General features: G+C 49.0%; 1 protein-coding gene across 3 annotated transcripts in view; it reads left to right on the top strand.

The window, feature by feature from the left end:
* The window catches only part of PNPLA6 (patatin like domain 6, lysophospholipase), a 354,753-nt gene that overhangs the window by 112,160 nt on the left and 218,595 nt on the right, over positions 1-23,998 (top strand). For all 3 annotated transcript variants that reach the window (XM_086960602.1, XM_086960584.1, XM_086960592.1), the window contains exon 2: positions 10,514-10,594. In XM_086960602.1, coding sequence (XP_086816728.1) covers positions 10,556-10,594 — 39 coding nt within the window. In that variant the 5' untranslated portion in view covers positions 10,514-10,555. The remainder of the gene's footprint in view (positions 1-10,513; positions 10,595-23,998) is intronic.

The raw sequence follows: 23,998 nt of genomic DNA, 5'->3' as shown, positions 1-23,998 counted from the left end.
GATGATAATATAAAATAAATGCAGCCTTTCCTTAACTTTAAAAGGAAAATGTGACTCTGTTATTATTTGTTTTGTTAAAAATAAACTCAAGGCTGGAAGCTTCTCTAAAGGTGTCTACGATTGACTGGTTGGAGACATCTCCTGTAGATGTTTCTCTTCTGTCTTACTTTAACAATATCAAAATTACATTATGCAGAATCTTGGTTGCCACAAACCTTGCATGGTGTGCTTGTTTTATGTAAAATGGGATTAGCTTTTGTAGGGTCAACTCCGTGACATTTTCCCACACCCCTTTGCGTACAACATGGAAAGGGATGGGAGGGTGGTAGGGGACAAGCAACATGCGGAGCTGGACCCGGATGGGTGGGGGTGTAGTGGCAGATAGTGTGCAAGCATGTACTCTTATGAAGTGCTGTAACAAAAAAAAAAGAAAAAAGTACCCCTGAAAGCATGAAACAACACTGGGTGCTGCAAGGAAGCAGTACTTGGGCCAAGCTTCAGGGTAGGGACAAACACACGAAGAGGAAGTGAAGCCGGCATGTCCAAGGAAATGAGAGTGCCTATTAAGTCAACTCAAGGTAAACAATGGGCAGGCTCTAAGCTCTTTGTAAATCAACAGAATGTTTATCAAGCAACAGTGCATTCCATATCTCAGGCAAGTTGATTCTGAAGTTAACAACTTACACAATAAAATTCAATAAGAGACTCTTGTGGGTGGTATTCAACTTTAACACTAGTTGTGTCACGAGATCAGAGTAAACTATTTCAGGCACTTGTTGTGGGTTTAGACTTAAGGAAAATGTACAATTGTACAATTTAAACCGATTCTGCAAATACTACAATGTTTGCATACCATCAAAGCAGGACGGACTGATAGGAAAATCATTTTCCCTGCCAAGAAAAGTTTGGTCTGCACCGCCTTTTTGTCTGCCCTCGATTTAGCTTTTGCGATCCCTTCGAACTGAACATAGATAATATAACAAGCATTTGCAATGTAGTAGGTCTCGCATTAGGAAAGTGTGAGCTATTGGTATTGTAAATGACAATTTCTCTTAATACGTGTTGGCTTTGAAAATATATAAATTAATAGCATTGTTATTCAAAAATCCAATAGCTTACACTTTCCTAATGCGAGTCCTATTGGATATGGCAATGCTTATTGGTAGCAAGCAAGAACAGTGCTGTTGTGGTGCTGAGTGATGATGTGGCTGGGCTGAGTGATGTGGTGGTGTATTAGAGTGATGTGGTGGTGTATTAGAGTGATTTAGTGGTGCCCCTGAGTGATGTGGTGTTGTCCCTGAGTGATGTGGTGGTGTCCCTGAGTGATGTGGTGGTGTCCCTGAGTGATGTGGTGGTGCCCCTGAGTGATGTGGTGGTGCCCCTGAGTGATGTGGTGGTGCCCCTCAGTGATGTGGTGGTGTCCCTGAGTGATGTGGTGGTGTCCCTGAGTGATGTGGTGGTGTCCCTGAGTGATGTGGTGGTGTCCCTGAGTGGTGCCCCTGAGTGATGTGGTGGTGCCCCTAAGTGATGTGGTGGTGCACCTGAGTGATGTGGTGGTGCCCCTGAGTGATGTGGTGGTGCCCCTGAGTGATGTGGTGGTGCCCCTGAGTGATGTGGTGGTGCCCCTGAGTGATGTGGTGGTGTCCCTGAGTGATGTGGTGGTGTCCCTGAGTGATGTGGTGGTGTCCCTGAGTGATGTGGTGGTGTCCCTGAGTGATGTGGTGGTGTCCCTGAGTGATGTGGTGGTGCCCCTGAGTGATGTGGTGGTGCCCCTGAGTGATGTGGTGGTGTCCCTGAGTGATGTGGTGGTGCCCCTGAGTGATGTGGTGGTGCCCCTGAGTGATGTGGTCAGGTCTGTGAGTGATGTGGTGGGGTCTGTGAGTGATGTGGTGGGGTCTGTGAGTGATGTGGTGGGGTCTGTGAGTGATGTGGTGGGGTCTGTGAGTGATGTGGTGGGGTCTGTGAGTGATGTGGTGGGGTCTCTGAGTGATGTGGTGGTGCCCCTGAGTGATGTGGTGGTGTACCTGAGTGATGTGGTGGTGTACCTGAGTGATGTGGTGGTGTCCCTGAGTGATGCGGTGGTGCCCCTGAGTGATGTGGTGGTGCCCCTGAGTGATGTGGTGGTGCCCCTGAGTGATGTGGTTGTGCCCCTGAGTGATGTGGTGGTGCCCCTGAGTGGTGTGGTGGTGCCCCTGAGTGGTGTGGTGGTGCCCCTGAGTGATGTGGTGGTGCCCCTGAGTGATGTGGTGGTGCCCCTGAGTGATGTGGTGGCGCCCCTGAGTGATGTGGTGGCGCCCCTGAGTGATGTGGTGGTGCCCCTGAGTGATGTGATGGAGTCCCTGAGTGATGTGGTTGTGCCCCTGAGTGATGTGGTGGTGTCCCTGAGTCATGTGGTGGTGCCCGTGAGTGGTGCTCCTAAGTGATGTGGTGGTGCCCCTGAGTGATGTGGTGGTGTCCCTGAGTGATGTGGTGCAGCAGCACAGAGACTGAAGCTAAGAACGCGCAGGGTTGAGTGCTACAAAGCGCGTTCAGTTTCAAAGCACAGAATGATGGAGCCGAGAAAAGGCCAGGGGAAACAGGAAAAAACAGGGAGAGTGTATAATGATAGAGGCAGCGAGGGCTGGGGCTTGGTCAGCAATCAAGTACGGGGTCGAGAAGGCACTGAATTGGAGAACACGGAAAACACCCAGGGCCAAGGAAGGAAGATGCAAGCACACAAGCAAAACAAGCTCTCTGCATTGCTGTGGCGGGGTGGGGGGGCGGGGGAGCGGGAGCGCATTCCTTTTTTAAGTCTGATGCGGGGGGAGCGGCAGCCTTTGAAGTCTGATGAGGGGGGAGCGGCAGCCTTTGAAGTCTGATGCTAGGCACAGACAAATGGTGGTGTGTGACGTGGCTGGTTTGTGCACGCGTAGATCACATGAACTGTGTCTAATCCGCCCTTTTGGTAGACTGTTCTTTTCCCCTTACTATAATCTCGCTGGAGCAATGCGCAAGCGCATTGGCTCAGGCGAGACCTAAAAACAAGCAGCAAAAACAACAACTAAACAAATGTACTCAGTACATTTACGGTAATTGGACTGACTGGGGAAACTCCCAGGGTCTAAATTTTGAGATAAGGCTGCTGCAGCGCAGGTAGCGGAAGAATTGCTGGGCTGATTATACATTAACATGTGTGCAAACGCGTATGTGCAAGTATATGGACTGCACGTGTGAGACTTCTGTCATGTGCAGGCCGGTATCTGCGCACAGGTAGCTTGTCTCTGAAGCGACTCTGCAAGGACTCGTGCTGATCTGGGGTAGGCCTTTTAATATTTGTGGGAATTCATAGATAGGTCAGTAGAGCATACTGGAATATGTGTATTCTTTTCACTGCATTATACGTGTAGGCAAAATTAGTCCTACAATATAGTTTTACTCCACTTGGGCCTATGCGGTCCAGAAAGGTATCAAACTGGGGTAGAACATGTATCCTGAGTTTGAATTTACAGTTCCGGACAAAATTCACATCTAATTGTACTTCAGGTTTCATCATGTTTCTTATATAATCAGATTTCAGACCTTTGCCACTACTCCCCCTCACTGGGCCAACTTAATTACTCTGTTCCTCAGCAGAGGGAAAAGAGTCCTTCCAACACTAACAGAGCAGTTATCAGTGATTAACCCCGTTCTGAGAGGAAAGTTATGTGGGGGGAATCTACATCTGCCAATTAGCTTGTAGCCCTGCACCTAAACTGGGACACACCAGGCCCACTAGAATAAAGAGGGAGGGATGGACCTCTGGAGTCAATACAGTAAGGCCTCGTCTTTAAAGTTTTAGTGGGAAGAAGTCAGTGACATCAGATGGGAGCGAAGCTGAGTCTCTCAGAGGGTCTCTTTCCAGAGAAAACCTGAAGTCCCCTTTTTGGGTTGTTCCAGGATGTTTTGCAGGATGGTTGGGAACGACGTGGAGAGGTGACCTGGCATCGTAAGATTAGCATGGGGTGCCTGGCACTTAGAATTTTACACCCTCACTTAAAAAACCCTGCACAAAGGAGAGACAGTTGAAAAGGCCCTCTACCTGTGACACAGCTACAGCAAAAAGGTTGCTCAGCTGTAAGGGGTAGCACCCTGATGCCCCTCAGGGGTGGACTAAGGTCTTTAACTTCAATTGACCCTGAGCACTAGGATGGTCTGACCAGGACCAGTGGTGCTTGCCCCCTTATAAGCCCTAAGGACCTGATTTGGGGGTGGGGGGGAGCTAGACCCAGCTGCCCCCCATAGAGTTGCTCTTAAAGACTGTGAGACCCATGATGCCTCCACCACCAGCAGAAGATGAGCATGAGGAGCCAGGCAGAGGATAAGCTTGGCACCAGTGATAGCTCCTCTTAAAGGGCTGAGGGACCACGCCCCCATTGTTTTCTTGCTGGTTTGTATTTATTATACCTAGAGTAAATAATAATCTATTATTCACTCTTGGTATAATAAAAATGCCAACCTCCTTCGTCTGACAACAGTCTCCATGTAAGGATTGACGCAGGTGCACAAAGGCGATTGCAGCTGCCTGCAGAGAGAGATTACAGGGTTGGATAAATCTCATCCTTGGCTTTTGGGCCCTGGCATGCCTCCGCCATTTGTGACGTTTTAAGCATCACAGGTAAAGGTAGACATGGGCACTGCCAGCTCAAGTCCTGCAGTGGACACAGCTACACGCCAGTCAGCCAGTCACCCTCCCCTTCCCTCGTCACAGGGAAGAGTGGGGTAAGAGAGGAGAGACTAAATCATCACACGTGCGAATGCGCAGGTTTGATGTTGCAGTATCAAATGGGAGCGCGGGTCGTGCAGCAAAGTAAGTATAACAAGCATTTGCAAAGCAATAGGTCTCGCAGTTGTTAGAGTTTGAGCCATTGGCATTGTAAAGGGCACTGCCTTTTATTTATGTGTTGGTTTTTAAAACGTAAATAAAAGGCATTGTCAAATACAATGCCAATAGGTTAAACTCTCGCAAATGCGAGACATATTGCATTGCAAATGCTTTTTTATCTTGAAAGAGCAGCACAGTACTCCTAATTACAGCAAAGGCACCACAGAACTAACTAGATGTATTAGAACGGATATGTGTATGTGCCTGAGGAGCAGTGAACCCCCCACTGAAGCAGCTAAAGTGTCGAGGACTGCCCCCCCCCCCCCGTGGCAGGAGATTTGGGTACCACTAAAACATTAGCTAGTTGTTTATGGGCGTTTTCTGTCTGCAGCTCTGCAGACAAAAAGCTCATAAATAACACTGTTAGGGGATGCCATGACAGAGAGGCGTGGGAGGTGGGCTAGCATGCACAGGGAAGGATACATACATTCCAATTTTTTTAAATTACAAGATAACTATAGGAAAACACAGAGGGGGTGAACAAATACAAAAAAGTAAGTGAGAAGATAGATAAAAAATGACAATGCCTTTTATTTATGTTTTTAAAACAAAAATAAAAGGCATTGTCATTTACATCAATAGCTCAAGCTTGCGTATATGCGAGACCTATTGCATTGCAAATGGTTGTGCTTCTATGTCTCTGCCATCCTCCTGTTGCGTCGGTATCTCGCTGCCTTTCCCCGTGTTGCTTCTGTGTTCCATTGACCTCCCCAGTATTGCTTACGATTCCCCCTGTTACTTCACCCCTTGCCCTTTCTGTTATTTCCATTCCCCTGATGGATTTAAAAACAATTTTGCAAGTTTTATTTTTAATTACCGATCTTACTTGGATCAGTAACTAAAGACAGAAATGCATGGTGCCTACACAAAGAGGCTAGCAGCCACGCAAAGTATTTTCACATTTTACTTTAGTCCATGCTGCACAGCATTGCGGACGCTGTGTAGCATGGCTACAAACCATTAGTGAGACCTATTGGCTTTGCCAATGCTGGTCTTGTAAAGCCCTACACATCCCAATGCAGGGTGTCAAAGCGCTTTACATCAACACGTGCATATTAAATGTGCAATAAATTATATACTTTTGTAAATGAATGCGCAGGATGTGTTGCATAAAACTGGGAGATTGCAAAGTGTAGAAGTCACATATCATCTTCCTTAGCTCACTGTGCTATTATCCTTGCAATGCGCTCCAACGTACACATGATAGACCTGGTAAGCTTACATGTCAGGGCTTTAGATCTGATGTCACTTCTTGTGATGCCACTTCCTGTAAAGTCGTGGCTTGTGATGCACTTTCTATGATGTCAATTCCTATGATGCCATGTGTGATGTCACGCGCTGTGATGTTGCTTGCATTCTGCCTAACTATGTTAGTCCCGCCCACGTTTTTTTAGGACTTGTGCCCTGACTAGAAGCCAGATCGAACAACAAAGAATAACTGAGCGTCAAAAATTAGTTATCATTTGACTATTTGGCTTGTTCGTTTTAAAAAACTGAAACCTGGTCACTAGATGGGAGGGAATATTTACTCACTCCATAGATTGCATTTATAACATTTCTAAACAATACTCCTTTATGACGTTGAGCACGGCCCCACCTCGGTTTGGATTAATATACCTCCTGCACTTGCCTCTCTTTTGGCATGTAAATTTTGCATGGTTAACAAATATCATGGTCCTGCCTGGATTCATTCACCTGTTATTGAATCTCACTAGTGTCCCAGATCCATACACCACCTGTTGACTCCAAGCCCTTGGGTCACACTCTTCCAGCCATACTTCAATAGATGAACACACTTCTTGCCACAACCTCTCTCCTTTGACCCACAAACTTCTTGTCTCTTCTGTGGCCCTTAACCTCATTTGCCCACTTTTCCCTTGATCCATAAATCTTATTCATACACTTTATTTCCTCGCCTTCCTCTTGATTCCAACACTTCCTGGCCCTTGCCTCTCTTTTAGTGCCAGACCTCTTGTTTTCACTGCTACTTTGGTCTGGGATCTCCCTGCTCAATTCTTCCTTCATGCCATTCACTTGGTACTTTTTTCGTTTACATTTTTTTATTACATTTTCACATCACGCCCCCCCCCCCCCCCGAAAAAAGTGGGGGTAAGGCACAAAGAAAAATTGAGTACACATTATCGCACACATTAAAGGGTTACATTTTAATGAGTAGTAGTACATGTAGCAGTCTACTAGTGACACGTAGTCACAACCTTCTCCGACACGCTGCTCATGACGGGCCCGTCAGCCTGTGTAGCGGAGGCCTGGGAACCCTGCACTAGGGCCCTCGCCCCGTGTCTATTACCTCGTGTGCCGGTGGAGGTGTGTGCGAGTATTGTCCTTGTGTGTGTTGTTACAATTTGCAGTCCCGTGATAAATACTGGTGAGGGAAATGTACGCCGGTCTCGGAACCGCCGGCTTGCAATTTGAGGAAAACATCGAACTGTGGGGGAAATTTTTCCTAGTGTATTATACAGTGCTGAACGTATGTGGTACCCTAGTCGGGGTCATTGGGGATTGTACATATGGGGAGATACGAGTCGCCGGGACAGCGCAACCTATCCATGAGGGGGGTCTATAGTTGGTTTGTCTCGCTGTGCGCGTGGGAAGCTCAGGTATCAGGCAATGGACTGGGGCAAAGCGGGGACCATTCACTTGGTACTTAAACCTTCAGTCTCTGCCCTCACTTTGGTTTCTGCCCCTTCCTCCCAAATCCTTAGACCTTCTGTGTCTGCACATCATGCCCCTAGCCTTTGCCCAGGTCCATGCATCGCCTGTCCACTCTGCTCACTTCGTCCTTGTGCCTCATGCCTCCATTTTGCTGGATGAACCACCTGCCCATGCTTTTCCCATGAACCAAATACCTTCCACATGTACCATTATTGAGGCTCATAATCACACTAAGGCTGTGAATGACACAAAGACATGCGGCAATACAGCAAGGTGGCTGGGAGCTTTGCATAGCCCTTTCACGGAGGGCCCTTTGTAGGGCCCTGCTGGTACCCCGGGAACGCAAAAGGGGGTGGGGGGGTGGCAGTACCTACCAGGCACATTCCATTACTGAAGCCAAGAAGATCTTCTGCTGCCCAGCAATAGGGGGACTATGGGTTCAGGCCAACATGCGACTGCTAAAATCATCCACAGGCGTCGCACAGCAGCCATGCTTTGCGCACATATCTGTGGCACGATAGATCTCACGCGCAGGTTGTTAGCATTTAGGGAACGAAAGGTGCTATATATAGATACAGAAAGGCAGGGCTGTCGGAACAACCCTTTTCTCACCTTCTCCCCCGCGGCGGGAAGTAGGAAGGTAGCGAAATGATCTGGCTGCCGGAGACAGGGCAATCAAGCCTACGTGGGAATAACCCCTTCAGGAGCCCCCTCTTGCAAAGGGGAGGGGGTGTCATTATATGTTACGCCACTGGTCCTAGGATGGGCTGCCAGTGGATCGTGTCCAGGGCAGCAAACAACAGAAAAAGGCGAAGCCGCGACATCAAGCCACCCTTCGCTTCCTTTCACGCTCGGAGGGTGCAAGCTCGAGCGATCATGCAGCTGCGAAGACTTGGCAGAAAGGGGCCAGGAGTGATGTGTAGGGGAGGGGGGAGGAGGGTGTTATAACCTCGGGTCGTCAATGCTCCCACTCCAGCAGAGTACGGGACTTTCTAAAGAAACCATATCCATTCTTGCCCGGAATTCCCTCAGGGATGCAGAGAGGTAGTTTGGAGCCTGTACAAATAGACTTAATGAGAAAAGGCCAATGGAATGAACAATCGCTCGCCAACCTTGGGCAATCAGGGCTGGCAGTGTTGTCATGATAAGACACCTTCCCTGCCTAGGCCCGAAAGAAGGCGAGCTAGAGGAATCCCGGGCTGCCGGAGGTCGGGCAGACATTGCTCGGAGAGCATCACCCCGTGCCCCACTCCGACACTCCGGGGAGCAGGCAGCAGCCAGGGCGGAGCAGGCAGCCGTCAGGGCAGGGCCGCCCGCTCATCCCTCGGTCTCCAGCGGTGATTTATGAACCGGGAGATCTCTGCCCCTACCCCTTTCACGCGGTGCTGATAATCGCACGTTTTCTGTTTTTTTTTTTTTTACTTTCGATGCAGACGCGCTGGAAGACTTGTGGAACTGGGGGCACCGAGTGGGTAGGATCTCGCGGTCCTGCAGACTGGGATGGTTTCGATTCATGTACCATGGAGGCTTGGAGCTGCCCCGTTCGGCCCCGCTCGCGAGGATGGTCCTTTCCACACCTGCTGGACAGAGGTAGCAGGGGACCTCAGGCTGGCACCACACACTTACAAGCCCTTTAGACTTTCCAAGGATAGGAAGCCTCTACCCGCCATATGCCTTGTTTCTCAGCCCATCTTCCACTCACATCTCTGGGGGATGTGTGTGTGTGTGTGTGTGCGTGCGTATGTGTATGTGTACGGCGTGGGGTGTCTCTGTATGTGTGCGTGCGTGTATGTGATGTGCGCTCGTGTGTGTGTCTCTGTGTGTGCGCTCGTGTGTGTGTGCGCATGCGTAAGCAGGGGGAGGTGTGGCTGTGTGTGTTAGAGCTTCCCAGGAGACAGGAGATGTGCACACGCGCAAGTGGCCCGCTCCGATCCCATTTATGTGCGTGGCCATCTCTTGTCTCCTGGGAAGCTGAGCCGGTGACTATAGGTCTCTGGCGAGACCGCGCTTTCGCGCTGTAATCGCCACGAGACCTAAAAAGCTTGCCCGACCCTCTTACAGCCTGCGCTCCTTTGCACATTACCACAGTTGCCTCTCCTGTCAAGCGTTCCCTGGCCTTGTTACAAAGAGTACCCCTTCTACAGGAGGGGAGGTTGAGGTGAAATGTTTTTGTACGAACACTTCCGATTTCTTCATGTGTATGAAAGGCTGATGGAAGAGTGGGAAGAAGAGGTGGCAAGGGTCAACCTGAAGGTTTGGTGTCACACGGACGCACACAGTGGGGAGCCTCACAGAGTAACCCCAGGGAGGGACAGGATGGAGAAGGAGGGGAAGAGATGACAGCCGAGGTAGAGAATGAGAAGGGGGCATGTAGCCAGAAATGGAAGGGCCATAGGAGCAGGGGCCATAGGATAGAGCCTCAAGGTGGTGAAACAAGGCGAGGGTTGCAGTATGAGATATGGGAGAGGTGCACATGAGAGTAAGGGAGGACAGAGGAGAAAGAAGAAAGGGGCCGCAGATGCGGTGAGGAGGTTGTGATGGTTAAATGGGGAGAGTAGGAAGCGGAGTAGAGGGTGCGTGGAGTAGTAATAGAGGTGTGTGCACCAGGGACATATGGAAGGGAAGTGCAAGTAGCAGATGAGGGTGGAGGAGTGGGCAGACAAGGGAAGGTGTTGGAGGATGATTGGTGAAGTAAAGGAGTAAGATAGGTGGAAGGAAAGGGGCTGAGGAGCATTTGAGGGTGGGAGAGGAGGAAGCGAGAAAGTAGACGAGTCAGAGGAGGATTACCGAATAGTGCAATTGAGCTAATAGTTCACGAGTATGGGTAACGTTGTCTTCTCTGTGCCTAATTTCTTTCCCACCCTCCTGTACCCTGATAAAAAGATTCTTGGTTGATGTCCCCAGTGAAAAGTCCATTCACTACCTGTTTTTCTTCCATAGGATGTATAGCAGGTCAACAGTGCAGAAAACAAGATCTCAAACATGGGGCAGACCGAATCGGACCTGGAGTCTCCAGAACAAGTACGTATACCATGGACGGCATCAAAGTTCCAGAGCCTGTGTGCATACAGTGTTGGATGGTAGGCATGATTTAGACCACAGAAGCGTCAGCGCAAGTATGTAGGCCATGGGCCTGCTGTCAGGGTTCAAGAATCATATATGCCCAGATGGTAGAGGTATGTGGGCTGAATCTCACCCAGGGGAGGCCAGGGCTTGTGTGTATGTTATGGATTGATGTAAGGGATGAAAAGTGTGTGTGTTTGTCTCTTTGGCTCTCTCTCTGGCCAGAAGTAGACCACAAGATGCCAAAGCAGGTGAATGTGCTGTGAATTGCTGTAAGGATATAAGAGCACGCATGACTTTGGGCGTAAGGTGCTCCAATTTGGTCTGACCTTGGGGTGCCATGGCAGGTACGTATGTAGCGCCCAGCTGTAAGGCTTTGAGAACATGTGTGCCTGGAGGGTGGTGGGGTGCATGGTCCGAATCTTCTCTAAGCGATGCCAGGGCAGGCATGTTTTCATTGAGTCTCTTTAAGGAAGAGGTAAGGATGGTGATGGTAGCGCGGAGATACACCTTCGGGTGTGATGCCGGCGCGTAATAAGACTATAAATAAATAAATAAATAAATAAATAGCAGTGGGATATCTATGATCCTAAAAAGACAAAGATACTCCAGAGGAGGAATATATACCATGAATTGTTATAGGGGATTCAAGGCAGCAAGAAGGGGGTCCCTGAGTCTATCAAAGAGGCAGGGATGTTCAGTAATCATGGCAGTGATCCCAGCCATTGAAGAGGGGATGAACACAATTCGGGCAGCTGGCCTTAGAGGCAGGCACATAATCCTATAGTTCAGGATTATCCAAAGTAGATCTGGGGCCCTATTACGGTAAGTGCTGTGGGGGCGCAACGGGTGTTTGCCCCTGCTTTGCGCATCCCCGGGGCACTTTGGTATTACAGAAGGGGGCGCAGACGCTTGTGCATCCCCTTCAATACTAATGATAGCGCTGGTGCACTTAAAGCGCCAGCGCTACCTTCAGAGGGTGTTCCCTCATTTCCATAGGGGCGTGCCCTATGCAAAGAAGGGAATTCCTTTTACCTTTGTGCCGACGCCATATTACAGACACCTGCACAGGGATTGGTGTCAGTACAACGCGTTGTATTACAACGCGTTCCGTTACAACGCAGGTTTTACAACGCGGGATCCATTACAACGGATGTCATTACAATGCATGGCATTACATCGCAAATGCTATTACAACGCATGGCATTACATCGTAAGTATAGGTAAGTATAGCTTTTTTAAAAAATGTTATTTAGTTTATTGTAATTAATTTATTTAAAATAATTTAATTAAAAGACATTTTAAAATTGTCATTAAATTAATTTAATTAAATAATATCTATTTAATAAATAATATCTATTTAATACATGTAATTTTATTAAAAATAGTAATTAATTTAATTTAATAAAAAAAGGTAATTAGTTTAAAGTACATATTTTTGATAATGAAATTAAATTAATAATAATTATTTATTTAATTTAATTAATTTAATTAAAAAATGTAATTAGTGTAAAATAATTAATTTAATTTATTAAATATATTTTAAACAATTTAAAAAGGGTAAATATAATTTAATTATCCCTAAACACAAACCCTACCCTAAAACCTAAAAACACCCCTGTACCCCAAAACCCAAACCCTGCCCTAAAACCTAAAAACACCCCTGTACCCCAAAACCCAAAACCCTGCCCTAAAACCTAAAAACACCCCTGTACCCCAAAACCCAAACACTGCCCTAAAACCTAAAAACACCCCTGTACCCCAAAACCCAAACCCTACCCTAAAACCTAAAAACACCCCTGTACCCCAAAACCCAAACCCTGCCCTAAAACCTAAAAACACCCCTGTACCCCAAAACCCAAACCCTGCCCTAAAACCTAAAAACACCCCTTTATCCAGTATTTGGGTGTCTTTCATAGATTCACATGCCTGAATCATTCCCCGTCGCCGAGACGGGAGCCTCCGGTACATAAAAAAGTAATGTCCTAAGGACATACATAGAGAATATAGGCCTAAGGGCCTCCCCTTTTGGGGCCTTTCCACGTCCTTATGTAAAAGGACCGAACTCTCATCGTTAGCCAATCAGCTCCGACCTCCTTCTAGAACCTTCCCGGGAGGAGCCTCCGTCCCTCAGATTTTTCTACCGCACGTTGTGCTAGGGAGTCTCCAACCTGAGCTCTTCAGGTTTCCAAAATTCGAAGTCTCAAACTTCACCGAAGTTCACTTTGTACGAAAAGGATTTCATCCTAGCATCGACTACATGTCGGAATCTAATAAGAAAACTTCGTCCATGGCGGACTCACAGAAGAAAGCCCTCCTGAGGGCCTGCTCCTCCTGCGGCAAGCAACGGATTCAAGCGGAGGACAAGCACGACCTGTGCTTATATTGCCTGTACCCTGACCACGTCACTGACAAGTGTAGGGTGTGTAGAGCCTTCCCAAAGAAGACGGTTAAGGAAAGGGAAACTCGCCTTCGCGAATGGCTCGACAGGCTTAAGGTCCGAGACACTCTGGAATCTTCCGAGGGTAGTGTCTCCGCGACCTCCAAAGTCTCCAAGAAGAGACCCAGGGTGCAATCCCCTGGAGAGACAGACACTCCTCCTAAGAAGGCGCACAGGAAGCCTTCGGAGGCACGCTCCACCACCTCCTCCGTGTCTGTTAAGGATGGCCAGAGGTTCAAGAAGCCCGCTCCATCTACTAAGCGGACCACCTCAATTACGACCACTGTGTCGACTACTACGGCCTCATCGCCCTCCACGGCGACCACGACGACCACCACTGCGTCCTCAGGCGCACCGGTCTCCTCGACCATTCCTCTGAAACCTTCATCCAATACGAAGGCCGCCTCTTCGTCACCTAAGAGGTCTGAATCTTCAGGTACGCCTTCGCCGAAAACACCTCATACCGAAGGCTCGTCACCTAAGCCATCGAAGTCAAGTTCGTCTCCTAAACAGTCGAAGTCAAGTTCAAGAACCACACCTTCGACAAAGATATCCCAGGTCCACGACCCTAACATCAGTAAGGCGGCGAAACCCTTACCCCCGCAAAAATTGGTACCATTAACCCTGACGGAGGTGCCCAAATCACCGGCACGCTTGGCGGGAGCGCTATCTTCACGCACGTCGTCGGAAGAGACCCCGGCGCCATCTTGGAAAGAATCGAGATTGGTCGAAGTCTCTATTCACTCGAGTCCAACGCCCTCGGTTCTCCCAACGGTGGAGTTGGCACCCGAGGAAGAACAAGACACACTACAGAGTGAGGAGTCGGACGAAGAACAGGAGGTTCACGAAGAACACCAGGACGTCCAAGAGATCCGGGACGGAGTGACGTATCAAGGCAGCTCCCTGACCGTAGACACGGTGAAAACCCCGATGATCTGTTTGCCACTGTCTCTGGTCAACGATTTGAAATCCCTGGTGCAGGACTATAAACGAAGGTTCCCGGACGCAGACAGCGGTGCCCAGGTTCCGGTCACCCAAGCGCAACCGTCGGCCTCGCACCCTTCCGCTCCCCCGGCCCGTCCTCGGAGCCAACTCCGACCGCAAACACAGGCGGAGGATTCATCGGAAAGCGAGGAGGATGACACGGACTTAGAGGAAGGCGAGGTGCAAGACGTCGCCTCGGACCACAGAGACGACGATGCCGATGCTGCGTCATCACACCATTCGTCTGCCCCGGCATCCCCGAGACCACGCCACTCTGAAGCAGCGGACGTGGGAGGTTTCCACAAACTGGTGGACAGAGCTGCAAGGAGGTTTCACATGGCGGTGGAATCCGCGGAAACGGAATGCTTCCTCCATGATTTCAAGGAGCACACACAGAAATCGACCAAGTCTATTCCTCTGATAGACTTTCTATGGGAACAGGGCAAGAAGCTGATGCTCACGCCTGCCTCGGTGCCGGCGGTGGTTCCGCGCCTAGACAAAAAATATAAGGCCCCGAACTCCGCACCTGCCTGCCTGACCGGCCACCCCAAACCGGACTCGGTTGTCACTCAGGCGGCCCAAAAACAATCCCGAAACCCCTCCTCGCCGCTGTCCGCGCCCCCGGACAAGGAAGGAAGGAAGCTGGACACCATAGGCAAGAGGTTCTCCACCACATCCGCCATGTCCATCAAGGTGGCAAACTCCATCGCCCTCCTGGGCCGATACAACCGCCAGCTATGGGAAGACATAGCTCCCTACCTGCAAGGCCTGCCGGCCACGGTCCAGGACGAGGTGAAAGCTCTTCTGGCGGAAGGACAAAACTCCGCGGCTGAAATTATCGACTGCGCCATCGACGCAGCCATGACGGGATTCCGCCAGTTGGCAGGGGCTGCCGTGCTCCGCCGCCAGGGCTGGCTCAAGGCGACGTCTTTTCGGCAGGAGGTCCAATCTAAGGTACTGGATATGCCGTTCGATGGGCAATTCCTCTTTGGGGAGAAGATAGACGAGGCACTCCAGGCCATCAAAAAAGACACAGACACGGCGAGGGCTCTGGGCTCCCTCCAGTCCCGGAACCAATCCTTTCGGGGAGGCCGCTCCAGAGGTCAGTACTCCTACAGAGGTTCCTACCAAAATCGGTCGTCCTATTCCTATGGCAACAGGAACCAACCCCAACAGAAACAACAGTCCCGACAGTCATCCTATGGGAGATCGTCCTTCAGAGGCAAATCCGCCAAGAAGGGCGCTGGCGGCCGCCAGTGACCACTTACTCCGGCCAGTCCCACCACCGTCTCAATCCTTTCGAATTGGGGGAAAACTGACCCACTTCCTCCACAATTGGCGAAAAATCACTACGGATCGGTGGGTACTACAAATAATTCAATTTGGACATTCCCTGGAACTGGTCAACACCCCTCCCAACACCCCTCCACTGAAGCGTACTCACAGACACCTGCACCTCCTTCTCCAGGAAGTCGCTGCCATGTTAGTCAAAGGAGCCATCGAAAAGGTCCCGGACTCCCAGAAAGGGAAGGGCTTTTATTCCCACTTCTTCCTGGTCCAACAGAAAGGGGACAAGTGGAGGCCGATCTTAGACCTCCGGGCGCTCAACGCCTTCCTACGGAGTCAATCCTTCCGGATGGTCACAATCCAGGAGATCCTGGGTGCACTGGAAAGAGGCGACTCGATGGTCTCCCTAGACTTACAGGACGCCTACTACCATGTCCCCATCCTCGTCAGGCACAGGAAATACCTAAGGTTCGAAATAGCGGGCAGACATTACCAGTTCAAGGTCTTGCCGTTTGGCCTCAAATCTGCCCCCCGTATCTTCACAAAGTGCTTGGCGCCCGTGGCTGCCTTCCTGCGACAAAGGGGTCACCAGGTGTTCCCCTACCTGGACGACTGGCTGGTGAAGGCTCCTTCCCCGGAGGACGCGCTGGCTTCCTTCAACGCCTGCAGCGCTCTTTTCCAACAGCTGGGTCTGACGATCAACCTCAAAAAATCATGCACTACTCCGTCAACGAGGATCACCTTCCTAGGGGCAACCCTGGACACGGAGCATGCGAAGGCTTTCCCCTCAGAGGACAGGATCTGCAAAGTACTGTCTCTGGCCACGGCGGTGGCCAAGAAGCCTCGCATCAAGGTCCGGACGTTCACCTCCTTGCTAGGGATGATGTCTTCATGCATTCTCCTCGTACCGCACTGCAGGCTCCGCATGCGCCCCCTACAGGAAGCGTTGGCGAGACAATGGAAACAGTGTTCAGGCTCATTCGACGACATTCTCACAATCACGCCGGCCATCATAAAGGCCCTGCTGTGGTGGAGAAACAGGACTCACCTGACGGCCGGATTGCCGTTCCTCCTGCCGCCGGCACCACTGGTCATCACGACCGATGCCTCACTGGAAGGCTGGGGCGCAGTACTGTTAGACCTTCGAGTCAGCGGCAAATGGGACGCCCAGGAAACACAACTACACATCAACCTCCTGGAACTGAGGGCAGTGTACCTGGCTCTACAGGCCTTCCTGCCACGCATCGGCTCTTCCCCTGTGCTCGTCAAAACAGACAACACCACGACGATGCACTACCTGAACAAACAAGGGGGAACGCGATCTCTCTCTCTCTCACGAGAATCGCAAAAAATCTGGAACTGGTTGGTGGCGCACGGCCTCTCCCTCAAGGCGGAGTACGTTCCAGGGAAGGAGAACACTATCGCGGACGCCCTCAGCAGGCAGACCTCTCTCTCCCACGAATGGGAGCTCAACGGCGACACGGTGGCCCACGTCTTCTCACAATGGGGCACCCCGAGGATCGATCTCTTCGCGACGGCAGAGAACACCAAATGCCGAAGCTACGCAAGCTGGCATCCCCAACGGGGGTCGCTGGGAAATGCTTTTTCCATCGGCTGGTCCAGCGTGTTTGCGTACGCTTTTCCGCCGTTCCCGATGATACCGAGGCTCCTCCGGAAGATGAGGACGGAACCGTGCACGCTGATACTGATTGCTCCGTACTGGCCGAGACAACATTGGTTCTCGGATCTTCTTCGCCTATCCACCAGGCCCCCGATTCACCTGCGACAACTCCCGAACCTCTTGACAATGTCCGGAGGCCAGGTACACCACCCGAACCTCCGTTCGCTCAACTTGTCGGCTTGGCTCCTGAGCACCTTGAGTTCGGGGAGCTAGACATACCGCAGGACTGCAGGGCAGTACTGGCCAAGGCGAGAGCGAGCAGCACGACCAAGACCTACTCGCTGAAGTGGAAGAGGTTCTGCGTGTGGTGTTCGGAACACGACTTACACCCGCTCCGGGTCACCCCAGTACAGCTGCTACCATACCTACTGCACCTGGCTCAATCGGGACTGGCTCACGCCTCCATTAAGGTTCATCTGGCTGCGATTTCTAGGTTCACCAGGACCCCATCGGGACCCTCCCTCTGGTCCAGTCGACTGGTGAAACAATTTCTAAAAGGACTTTACAGATCCTTTCCGAGGCCTCGGAAAGTTCCTCCAACCTGGCAATTGAACTTGGTGCTAAACCAATTGATGAAACTCCCATTCGAGCCCATACACCGGGCATCGCTCAAGCATCTTTCCTGGAAAACGGCTCTCCTGCTAGCCCTGACGTCGGCCAGAAGGGTCAGCGAACTTCAGGCGCTGTCCATTCAGGAACCGTATCTCCAATTCAGGCACGACCGAGTGGTACTCAGGCCCAACCCTAAATTCATTCCTAAAGTGCCGTCAGACTTTCATCTGAACGAACCAATTGTCCTCAAGTCATTCTTTCCGGACCCTTCCACGGCAGCGGAAAGGGCGCTGCATTCCCTGGACATTAAAAGGTGTCTCAAATTCTACTTGGACAGGACCAAAGACGTCAGGAAGTCTTCTCAACTCTTTGTAGCCTACAGCAACCCGAGAATGGGGCTGCCCTTGACAAAACAGAGCATCTCACGCTGGATTTCATCAGCAATTGCTTTCTGCCATGATCAGGCCGGACGGCCTTTGACAGACCGAGTGGCTGCCCACTCGACCAGAGCGATGTCAACGTCAGCAGCGCTCTTCGCTGGAGTGACGATCCTGGACATCTGCCGAGCGGCGACATGGAAGTCCCCGCATACCTTTTCCAAGCACTACTGCCTGGACATCGAACTGCAGAAGGACGCTGCAGTGGGACAAGCGGTGCTGCGCCATCTCTTCCAATAAGGTGAGCCTTACCTCGTCCCGCCATCCAGGTATGCACATTCTTCATGGTTTTCTCTGCTATATGCATGACTGTATGTTACCATGTTTCTCTCAGGTTGTCTGTAATCTATGCAGGCCTGCTAGATGTGAGAATGTGCTTTACCACTATGCATGTATAACTGCTGGCTACTCTGATTCAGGCATGTGAATCTATGAAAGACACCCAAATACTGGATAAGAAATGCGTTACTTACCTGTAACAGCAGTTATCCAGTATTGGTGTCTTTCATAGATTCACATGCAACCCTCCCGCCTCCCCGGTAAGGACTCACGTACCTCTATGTCTACATTGCGACACCCTAGCTGGGTGCGTACGAAAATCTGAGGGACGGAGGCTCCTCCCGGGAAGGTTCTAGAAGGAGGTCGGAGCTGATTGGCTAACGATGAGAGTTCGGTCCTTTTACATAAGGACGTGGAAAGGCCCCAAAAGGGGAGGCCCTTAGGCCTATATTCTCTATGTATGTCCTTAGGACATTACTTTTTTATGTACCGGAGGCTCCCGTCTCGGCGACGGGGAATGATTCAGGCATGTGAATCTATGAAAGACACCAATACTGGATAACTGCTGTTACAGGTAAGTAACGCATTTCGTACCCCAAAACCCAAACCCTGCCCTAAAACCTAAAAACACCCCTGTACCCCAAAACCCAAACCCTGCCCTAAAACCTAAAAACACCCCTGTACCCCAAAACCCAAACCCTGCCCTAAAACCTAAAAACACCCCTGTACCCCAAAACCCAAACACTGCCCTAAAACCTAAAAATACCCAAACACCCCAAAACATATACATCAGTACCCCAAAACATATACTCCTATGCTCATACTTATTTAAAAAAATACTTAAATTAATATATTTAATTTATAATATTTAAAAACGAAATAAATATTTTTTTATAATTAATAATAAATAAATCAATTATAAAATATTAAATAAAAAAAAAAAATTAAATACTTACCAATACTTACGATGTAATGGTATGCGTTGTAATAGCATCTGCTATGTAATGCCATGCGTTGTAATGGCATGCATTGTAATGGTATTTGCGATGTAATAGCTGCGTTGTAACAGCATTACGTTGTAAAAGATGCGTTGTAAGAGTAACACACCCTGCACAGAGGCAAAGAAGCTCTCAGGGGGCGCACTCACAGTGCGCCACATGTGCCCCATGAGAGCAGCCCTCTGGAGGGGAGAAAGGGGGTCCAATGGACCCAACAGACATCCTCTAGGAGGAGGGTTGCCGCGTGCACTGGGAAAACACGGAGCAGCTGCCAGTAGTCTGCTCTGCGTTTTCACATGAATGCAAATTCACAAGTTTGCAGCTGCCCTGGGGGCAGTGCATACATCGTAATAAGGCGCATTGTCATTGTTTGCGCTGGGCGCACCTTTTAAAAGTTGCGCCCGGCGCAAACCGTGACAATGCGTAATATGGCCCCTGGAAGGGTGAGAATTATGTCAGAATTTCAGGTCAGCCACATAACATTAATTTACATAAATTGATGTAGGTGGAAGCTATTTCCATAAAGGCGGTCGTATTTAGGTATATTTTCTTCCTGGGCCTCACGCTGCTATGCACCAAAATTTACATTTGTGGGATGGGTTTCAACTGTCTTGCTATACATAGTGGAACCAGCTTGTGCGTGGCTGTTGGCAGGAAAATCGCTTTTTTTATTCGTTATAAACTGATTTCTTTTAACAAGAAATATTTACTTACGCTATAAATTGAAGAGCAGTTTAGTAGAGGTTGAGAAACCCAATTTAAATGAATCTCTAAAAATATTATATACGGCTTGTCAGTATTACCCCCATCAAATGTGGCAAACATTAGCAAGTGCTGTACGTGATACAGGATGTGTCATTTATCTTTAAGCAAGATCTGGCATTTTGTGGTTTCAAAGAAAGTGTGGTCCAAGTGTCTAGCAGAAATATGCCACAAGAACCGATTTTCATCGGCATATCTCTCTGATGAAGCTTGTGAGAAAATAGTGCATGTGGCCTGATGGAGTTACGTATTATGTGGGTCTGGGAAGAGCATTTTTTTGTGGTGATGCCTCAAGAAATGGAGCCTACTTAGGCTTCAAGGGTTTGCAGCTCCTCTTTCAGCATTGGTTCTTTTTGCAGTTTTGCCTGTTGGTCTTTCATTGCTCATATTTCCATTTTCTTGATATATTTCATGGCTGCGAAGAGTGGGTAGATCTTCTGGTGCCTCTGCAAATATTATGTCACTCCATTAATTCTGTTTGGCAATGGAATACTGAATGATAGTACAACTAGATGTGAACAAGGGATAATGTTTCAGACTATTTAAGTGGAGACCTTGTGTTTTAACCCAGTTTCCCCAAAAATGATTGTGATTTGGGCAAATCATTTTATTTTCAAGTGCCTTAGTTTCCCTAGCTGTCAAAACTGAAATTGTTCAGAAACAGACTTAACGGCGGTAGCAAAGCTAGTATTACATATTAAAAGACTGGACTGCTAAGTTGAACCTTCAGCTTCAAGAACTGTAACAATTGGTGGGCTTTCACTGTGTAGGTCCACTCGCTTATCTTTCCCACCCATGTCCTTAAAATTCTCCACCAAATGTCAACCCTACCAGGCCTGTTATCTGAGGTATTTTCATCAGGTCAAAGTAGATGAGATGGATTGAAAAAGGAAAGTAGCCCCTAGCCCATATAGGTGAAAGCGCACATATTTTGGTGAGCACAGCTAGGGACATTTGGTGGGCATTTTTGATCAGTGAGGAGCGATGTTAACACTGATGGCCAGTGTGGTGGCAACAACTTGGTAGATTTTGAGGAGATGTGCAGTATGACTCGGTGGACAGCTAGGTCTGAAGCTTGGTAGGCAATTTATTTATTTATTTATTTATTTATTTATTTAAACTTTTACCGCGCACAGCTACCCACAGTGGGTTTCCCGGCGCTAGGGACAGACTAGAGAAGAAGATATCAGATAGCCAGCATACAGGAACCAACTACTTATGTGAACAACAGCGTTTTCAGTGCTCTGTGAAAACGAAGAAGACTGGTCTCTAATTTAAGGGCAGTGGGCAGGGCATTCCAATATTTGGGACCAAGATAGGAGAAGGAACGTCCCCCCATCCTTGCCAGCTTAAATCTTGGTATAGAGAAATTGCCAATTTCCGAGGATCGTAAGGTACGTTTGGGCCTGTAAAGTTGCACCAGTTTTTGTAAGTAAGTAGGTGCAATGCCTTGCTTGATCCTAAACATGTAGCATAATGCCTTAAACTTTATGCGGCTGGAGATGTTCAACCAATGAAGATCATGCAAGGCAGATAATGCCGAAGTTCTTCTAGGGACATTCTTCAAGAGTCGCACAGCTGCATTTTGTACAACCTGCAATACTTTAACAGTGGCTACATCAGCACCCAAATATAGTATGTTGCCATAGTCCAGGCGAGATGTTATCAATGCCTGGACAACCGTTCTACGGGAAGGAATGGGAAGCATCCATAAAATCTTTTGTAGCCACCTGAGAGTAGAAAAACAGGTTGCTGCGACCTTAGTGGCCTGCTGCTTCATTGTTAACTTGTCGTCAATTTGAACGCCCAAGTTACGTACAGCATGTGTGGGTACAGGAAGTGCACCCATCTCATTTGGCCAATGCTGAGGGCCCCAGAGGTTCTTATTTTTCCCAGAATGACCACCTCTGTCTTCTCCCCATTCAGTTTGAGACAGTTCCTCTGCATCCAGTCCGCCACAAGAATGAGGCCCGACTTTAGTGCAGAGGGGTTATTCTCGTCTCGCCCTGATAGGGAGAAGACGATCTGGGTGTCATCAGCGTAAGAGAACAGGGTCAGCCCCGCCTGCTCTACGATGTTAGCCAAGGGTTTTACATAAAGATTGAATAATAGGGGGCTGAGTATGGACCCCTGGGGGACACCCCGCGCTGAGGAACAGACCGCTGATGCCGCCTTAGGGGAGAAAACTTGAAAGGTTCGCTCGCCAAGAAAGGAGGCCACCCAGGCTAAGGCCCTACCAGTCACGCCGAGTGACCGCAGAGAGTCAAGAAGGATGGAATGTGACACGGTGTCGAAAGCTGCGCTCAAATCCAACAGGATGAGCGCCATAGTTTCACCCTGGTCTACACCGTGTCGGAGACTCTCTGTCACCCCAAGAAGGGCTGTCTCGGTCAAGTGGCAGGACCGAAAACCCGACTGGGAGGAATGTAAGAAACCAGAACTTTCCACCAGTTCAGTGAGCTGGGTATTAATGTGTCTCTCTAACACTTTAGAGAAGATGGGTAGCAGGGATATTGGACGAAAGTTGGCAAGATTCGAGATATCAGCACCAGACTTTTTTAACAAGGGCACTACCATAGCGTGTTTCCATGGCTGGGGTACATATGCCTCAGTAAGTGAGGCGTTTAACAATTTAACAAAAATCTGATGGGTGGAGGGATCTAATTGTTTGAGTATTTTAGCCGGAAGTGCATCGCACGGAGAACCAGAGCGCACACTATTTAGACAAGAAGAAAAGGAACTATTGTCTAATGGCTGCCATACAGAGAGTTTGGCAACGTTGTCAACATTAGCAGATGACTGCACAGCGCCAGATGCAAAAGGTGTTACCATCGGTGGCGGGGTAAAAAGATCATAGATCAAGTCGACTTTTTTAACAAAAAAGTCAGCTAAGGATTGGCATTGAACCTTGTCAAGCGCGGGAGGCGTAGGAATAGAGTCCGCTCCTGTCAGTTTTTTTACAACTGAAAAGAGCACCTTAGGGCAGTTTTGTGCATCTGAAACTATTTTTTTAGTATAGTCTGCTCTGGCTGTTTTGCAGCTGTTAAGATAGCCCTTCAGAGCTTCTCTGTAAGCTACTTTGCGTGTAGGAGAATAATTGCGCCTCCATTTCCTTTCTAAAATCTTACATTGAGTGCGAAGGCACTTAAGCTTGTCGGAAAACCAAGGTGCAGGTGGATGATGAGGCATAGTTTTCTTATACGTCAAGGGAAGCGTGGAATCGACAGCATTATTTAACCACTGACCAACTGCACAATTTAGTGCAGAGATAGATAGGTCGGTGTTAGGAAGTGTCCTTAGTAATTGTTTATTAAGTTCTGGCATGTTAATTTTCCCCAACTGCATGTCCGTTTATCTATTTCCTTTCCGATCTGTAATGCTGTCCTGGTAATATCCAATGAAAAAGGAACAGCAAAGTGGTCAGACCATTCTATTGGGCGTGCTTTCTGAGAGCAGTCCAACTGTAGATTTGACAGGATGAGATCTAATAAGTGACCAGCAAGATGTGTAGAGTTCAAGAGTTGAATGTTAAAAACCTCGAGAGTAGAAATAAGCTGTTTAGTGGACGTACTGTCGGAATCTTCGAGATGGATATTTAGGTCCCCTAGAATCGAAAAGTTGGCTGCTCTAAGCAGCAAGGGGGCCAGGAAATCTGGCAAAGAAGAAACCCAGGGATTAGCATTCCCAGGAGGGTGATAGATTAATAGACCTGTCATTGTGAACTGAGGGTTAATAGTTAGCCTAAAAAGGGCTGCCCGCAACCTTTGAAAGGAATGTCTTCAAATTTACAGGTGTACATAGATTTGAAGATCATGGCTATCCCCCACCCCCCCCCCCGCCCCCCCCCCCCTTTTCCTAGAACTCTGTCCTTTCTTACGATGACGTAATTAGGGGGAATTCCAGCGGCAATATCGGGGCCAGAGCTGTCATGCAACCAGGTTT

This window comes from Lissotriton vulgaris, chromosome 1_1 (genome assembly GCF_964263255.1).
Source record: "Lissotriton vulgaris chromosome 1_1, aLisVul1.2, whole genome shotgun sequence".
Lineage (NCBI taxonomy): Eukaryota > Metazoa > Chordata > Amphibia > Caudata > Salamandridae > Lissotriton > Lissotriton vulgaris.
Note: the sequence above shows the minus strand (reverse complement) of the source record. Positions and strands in the feature narration are given on the sequence as shown.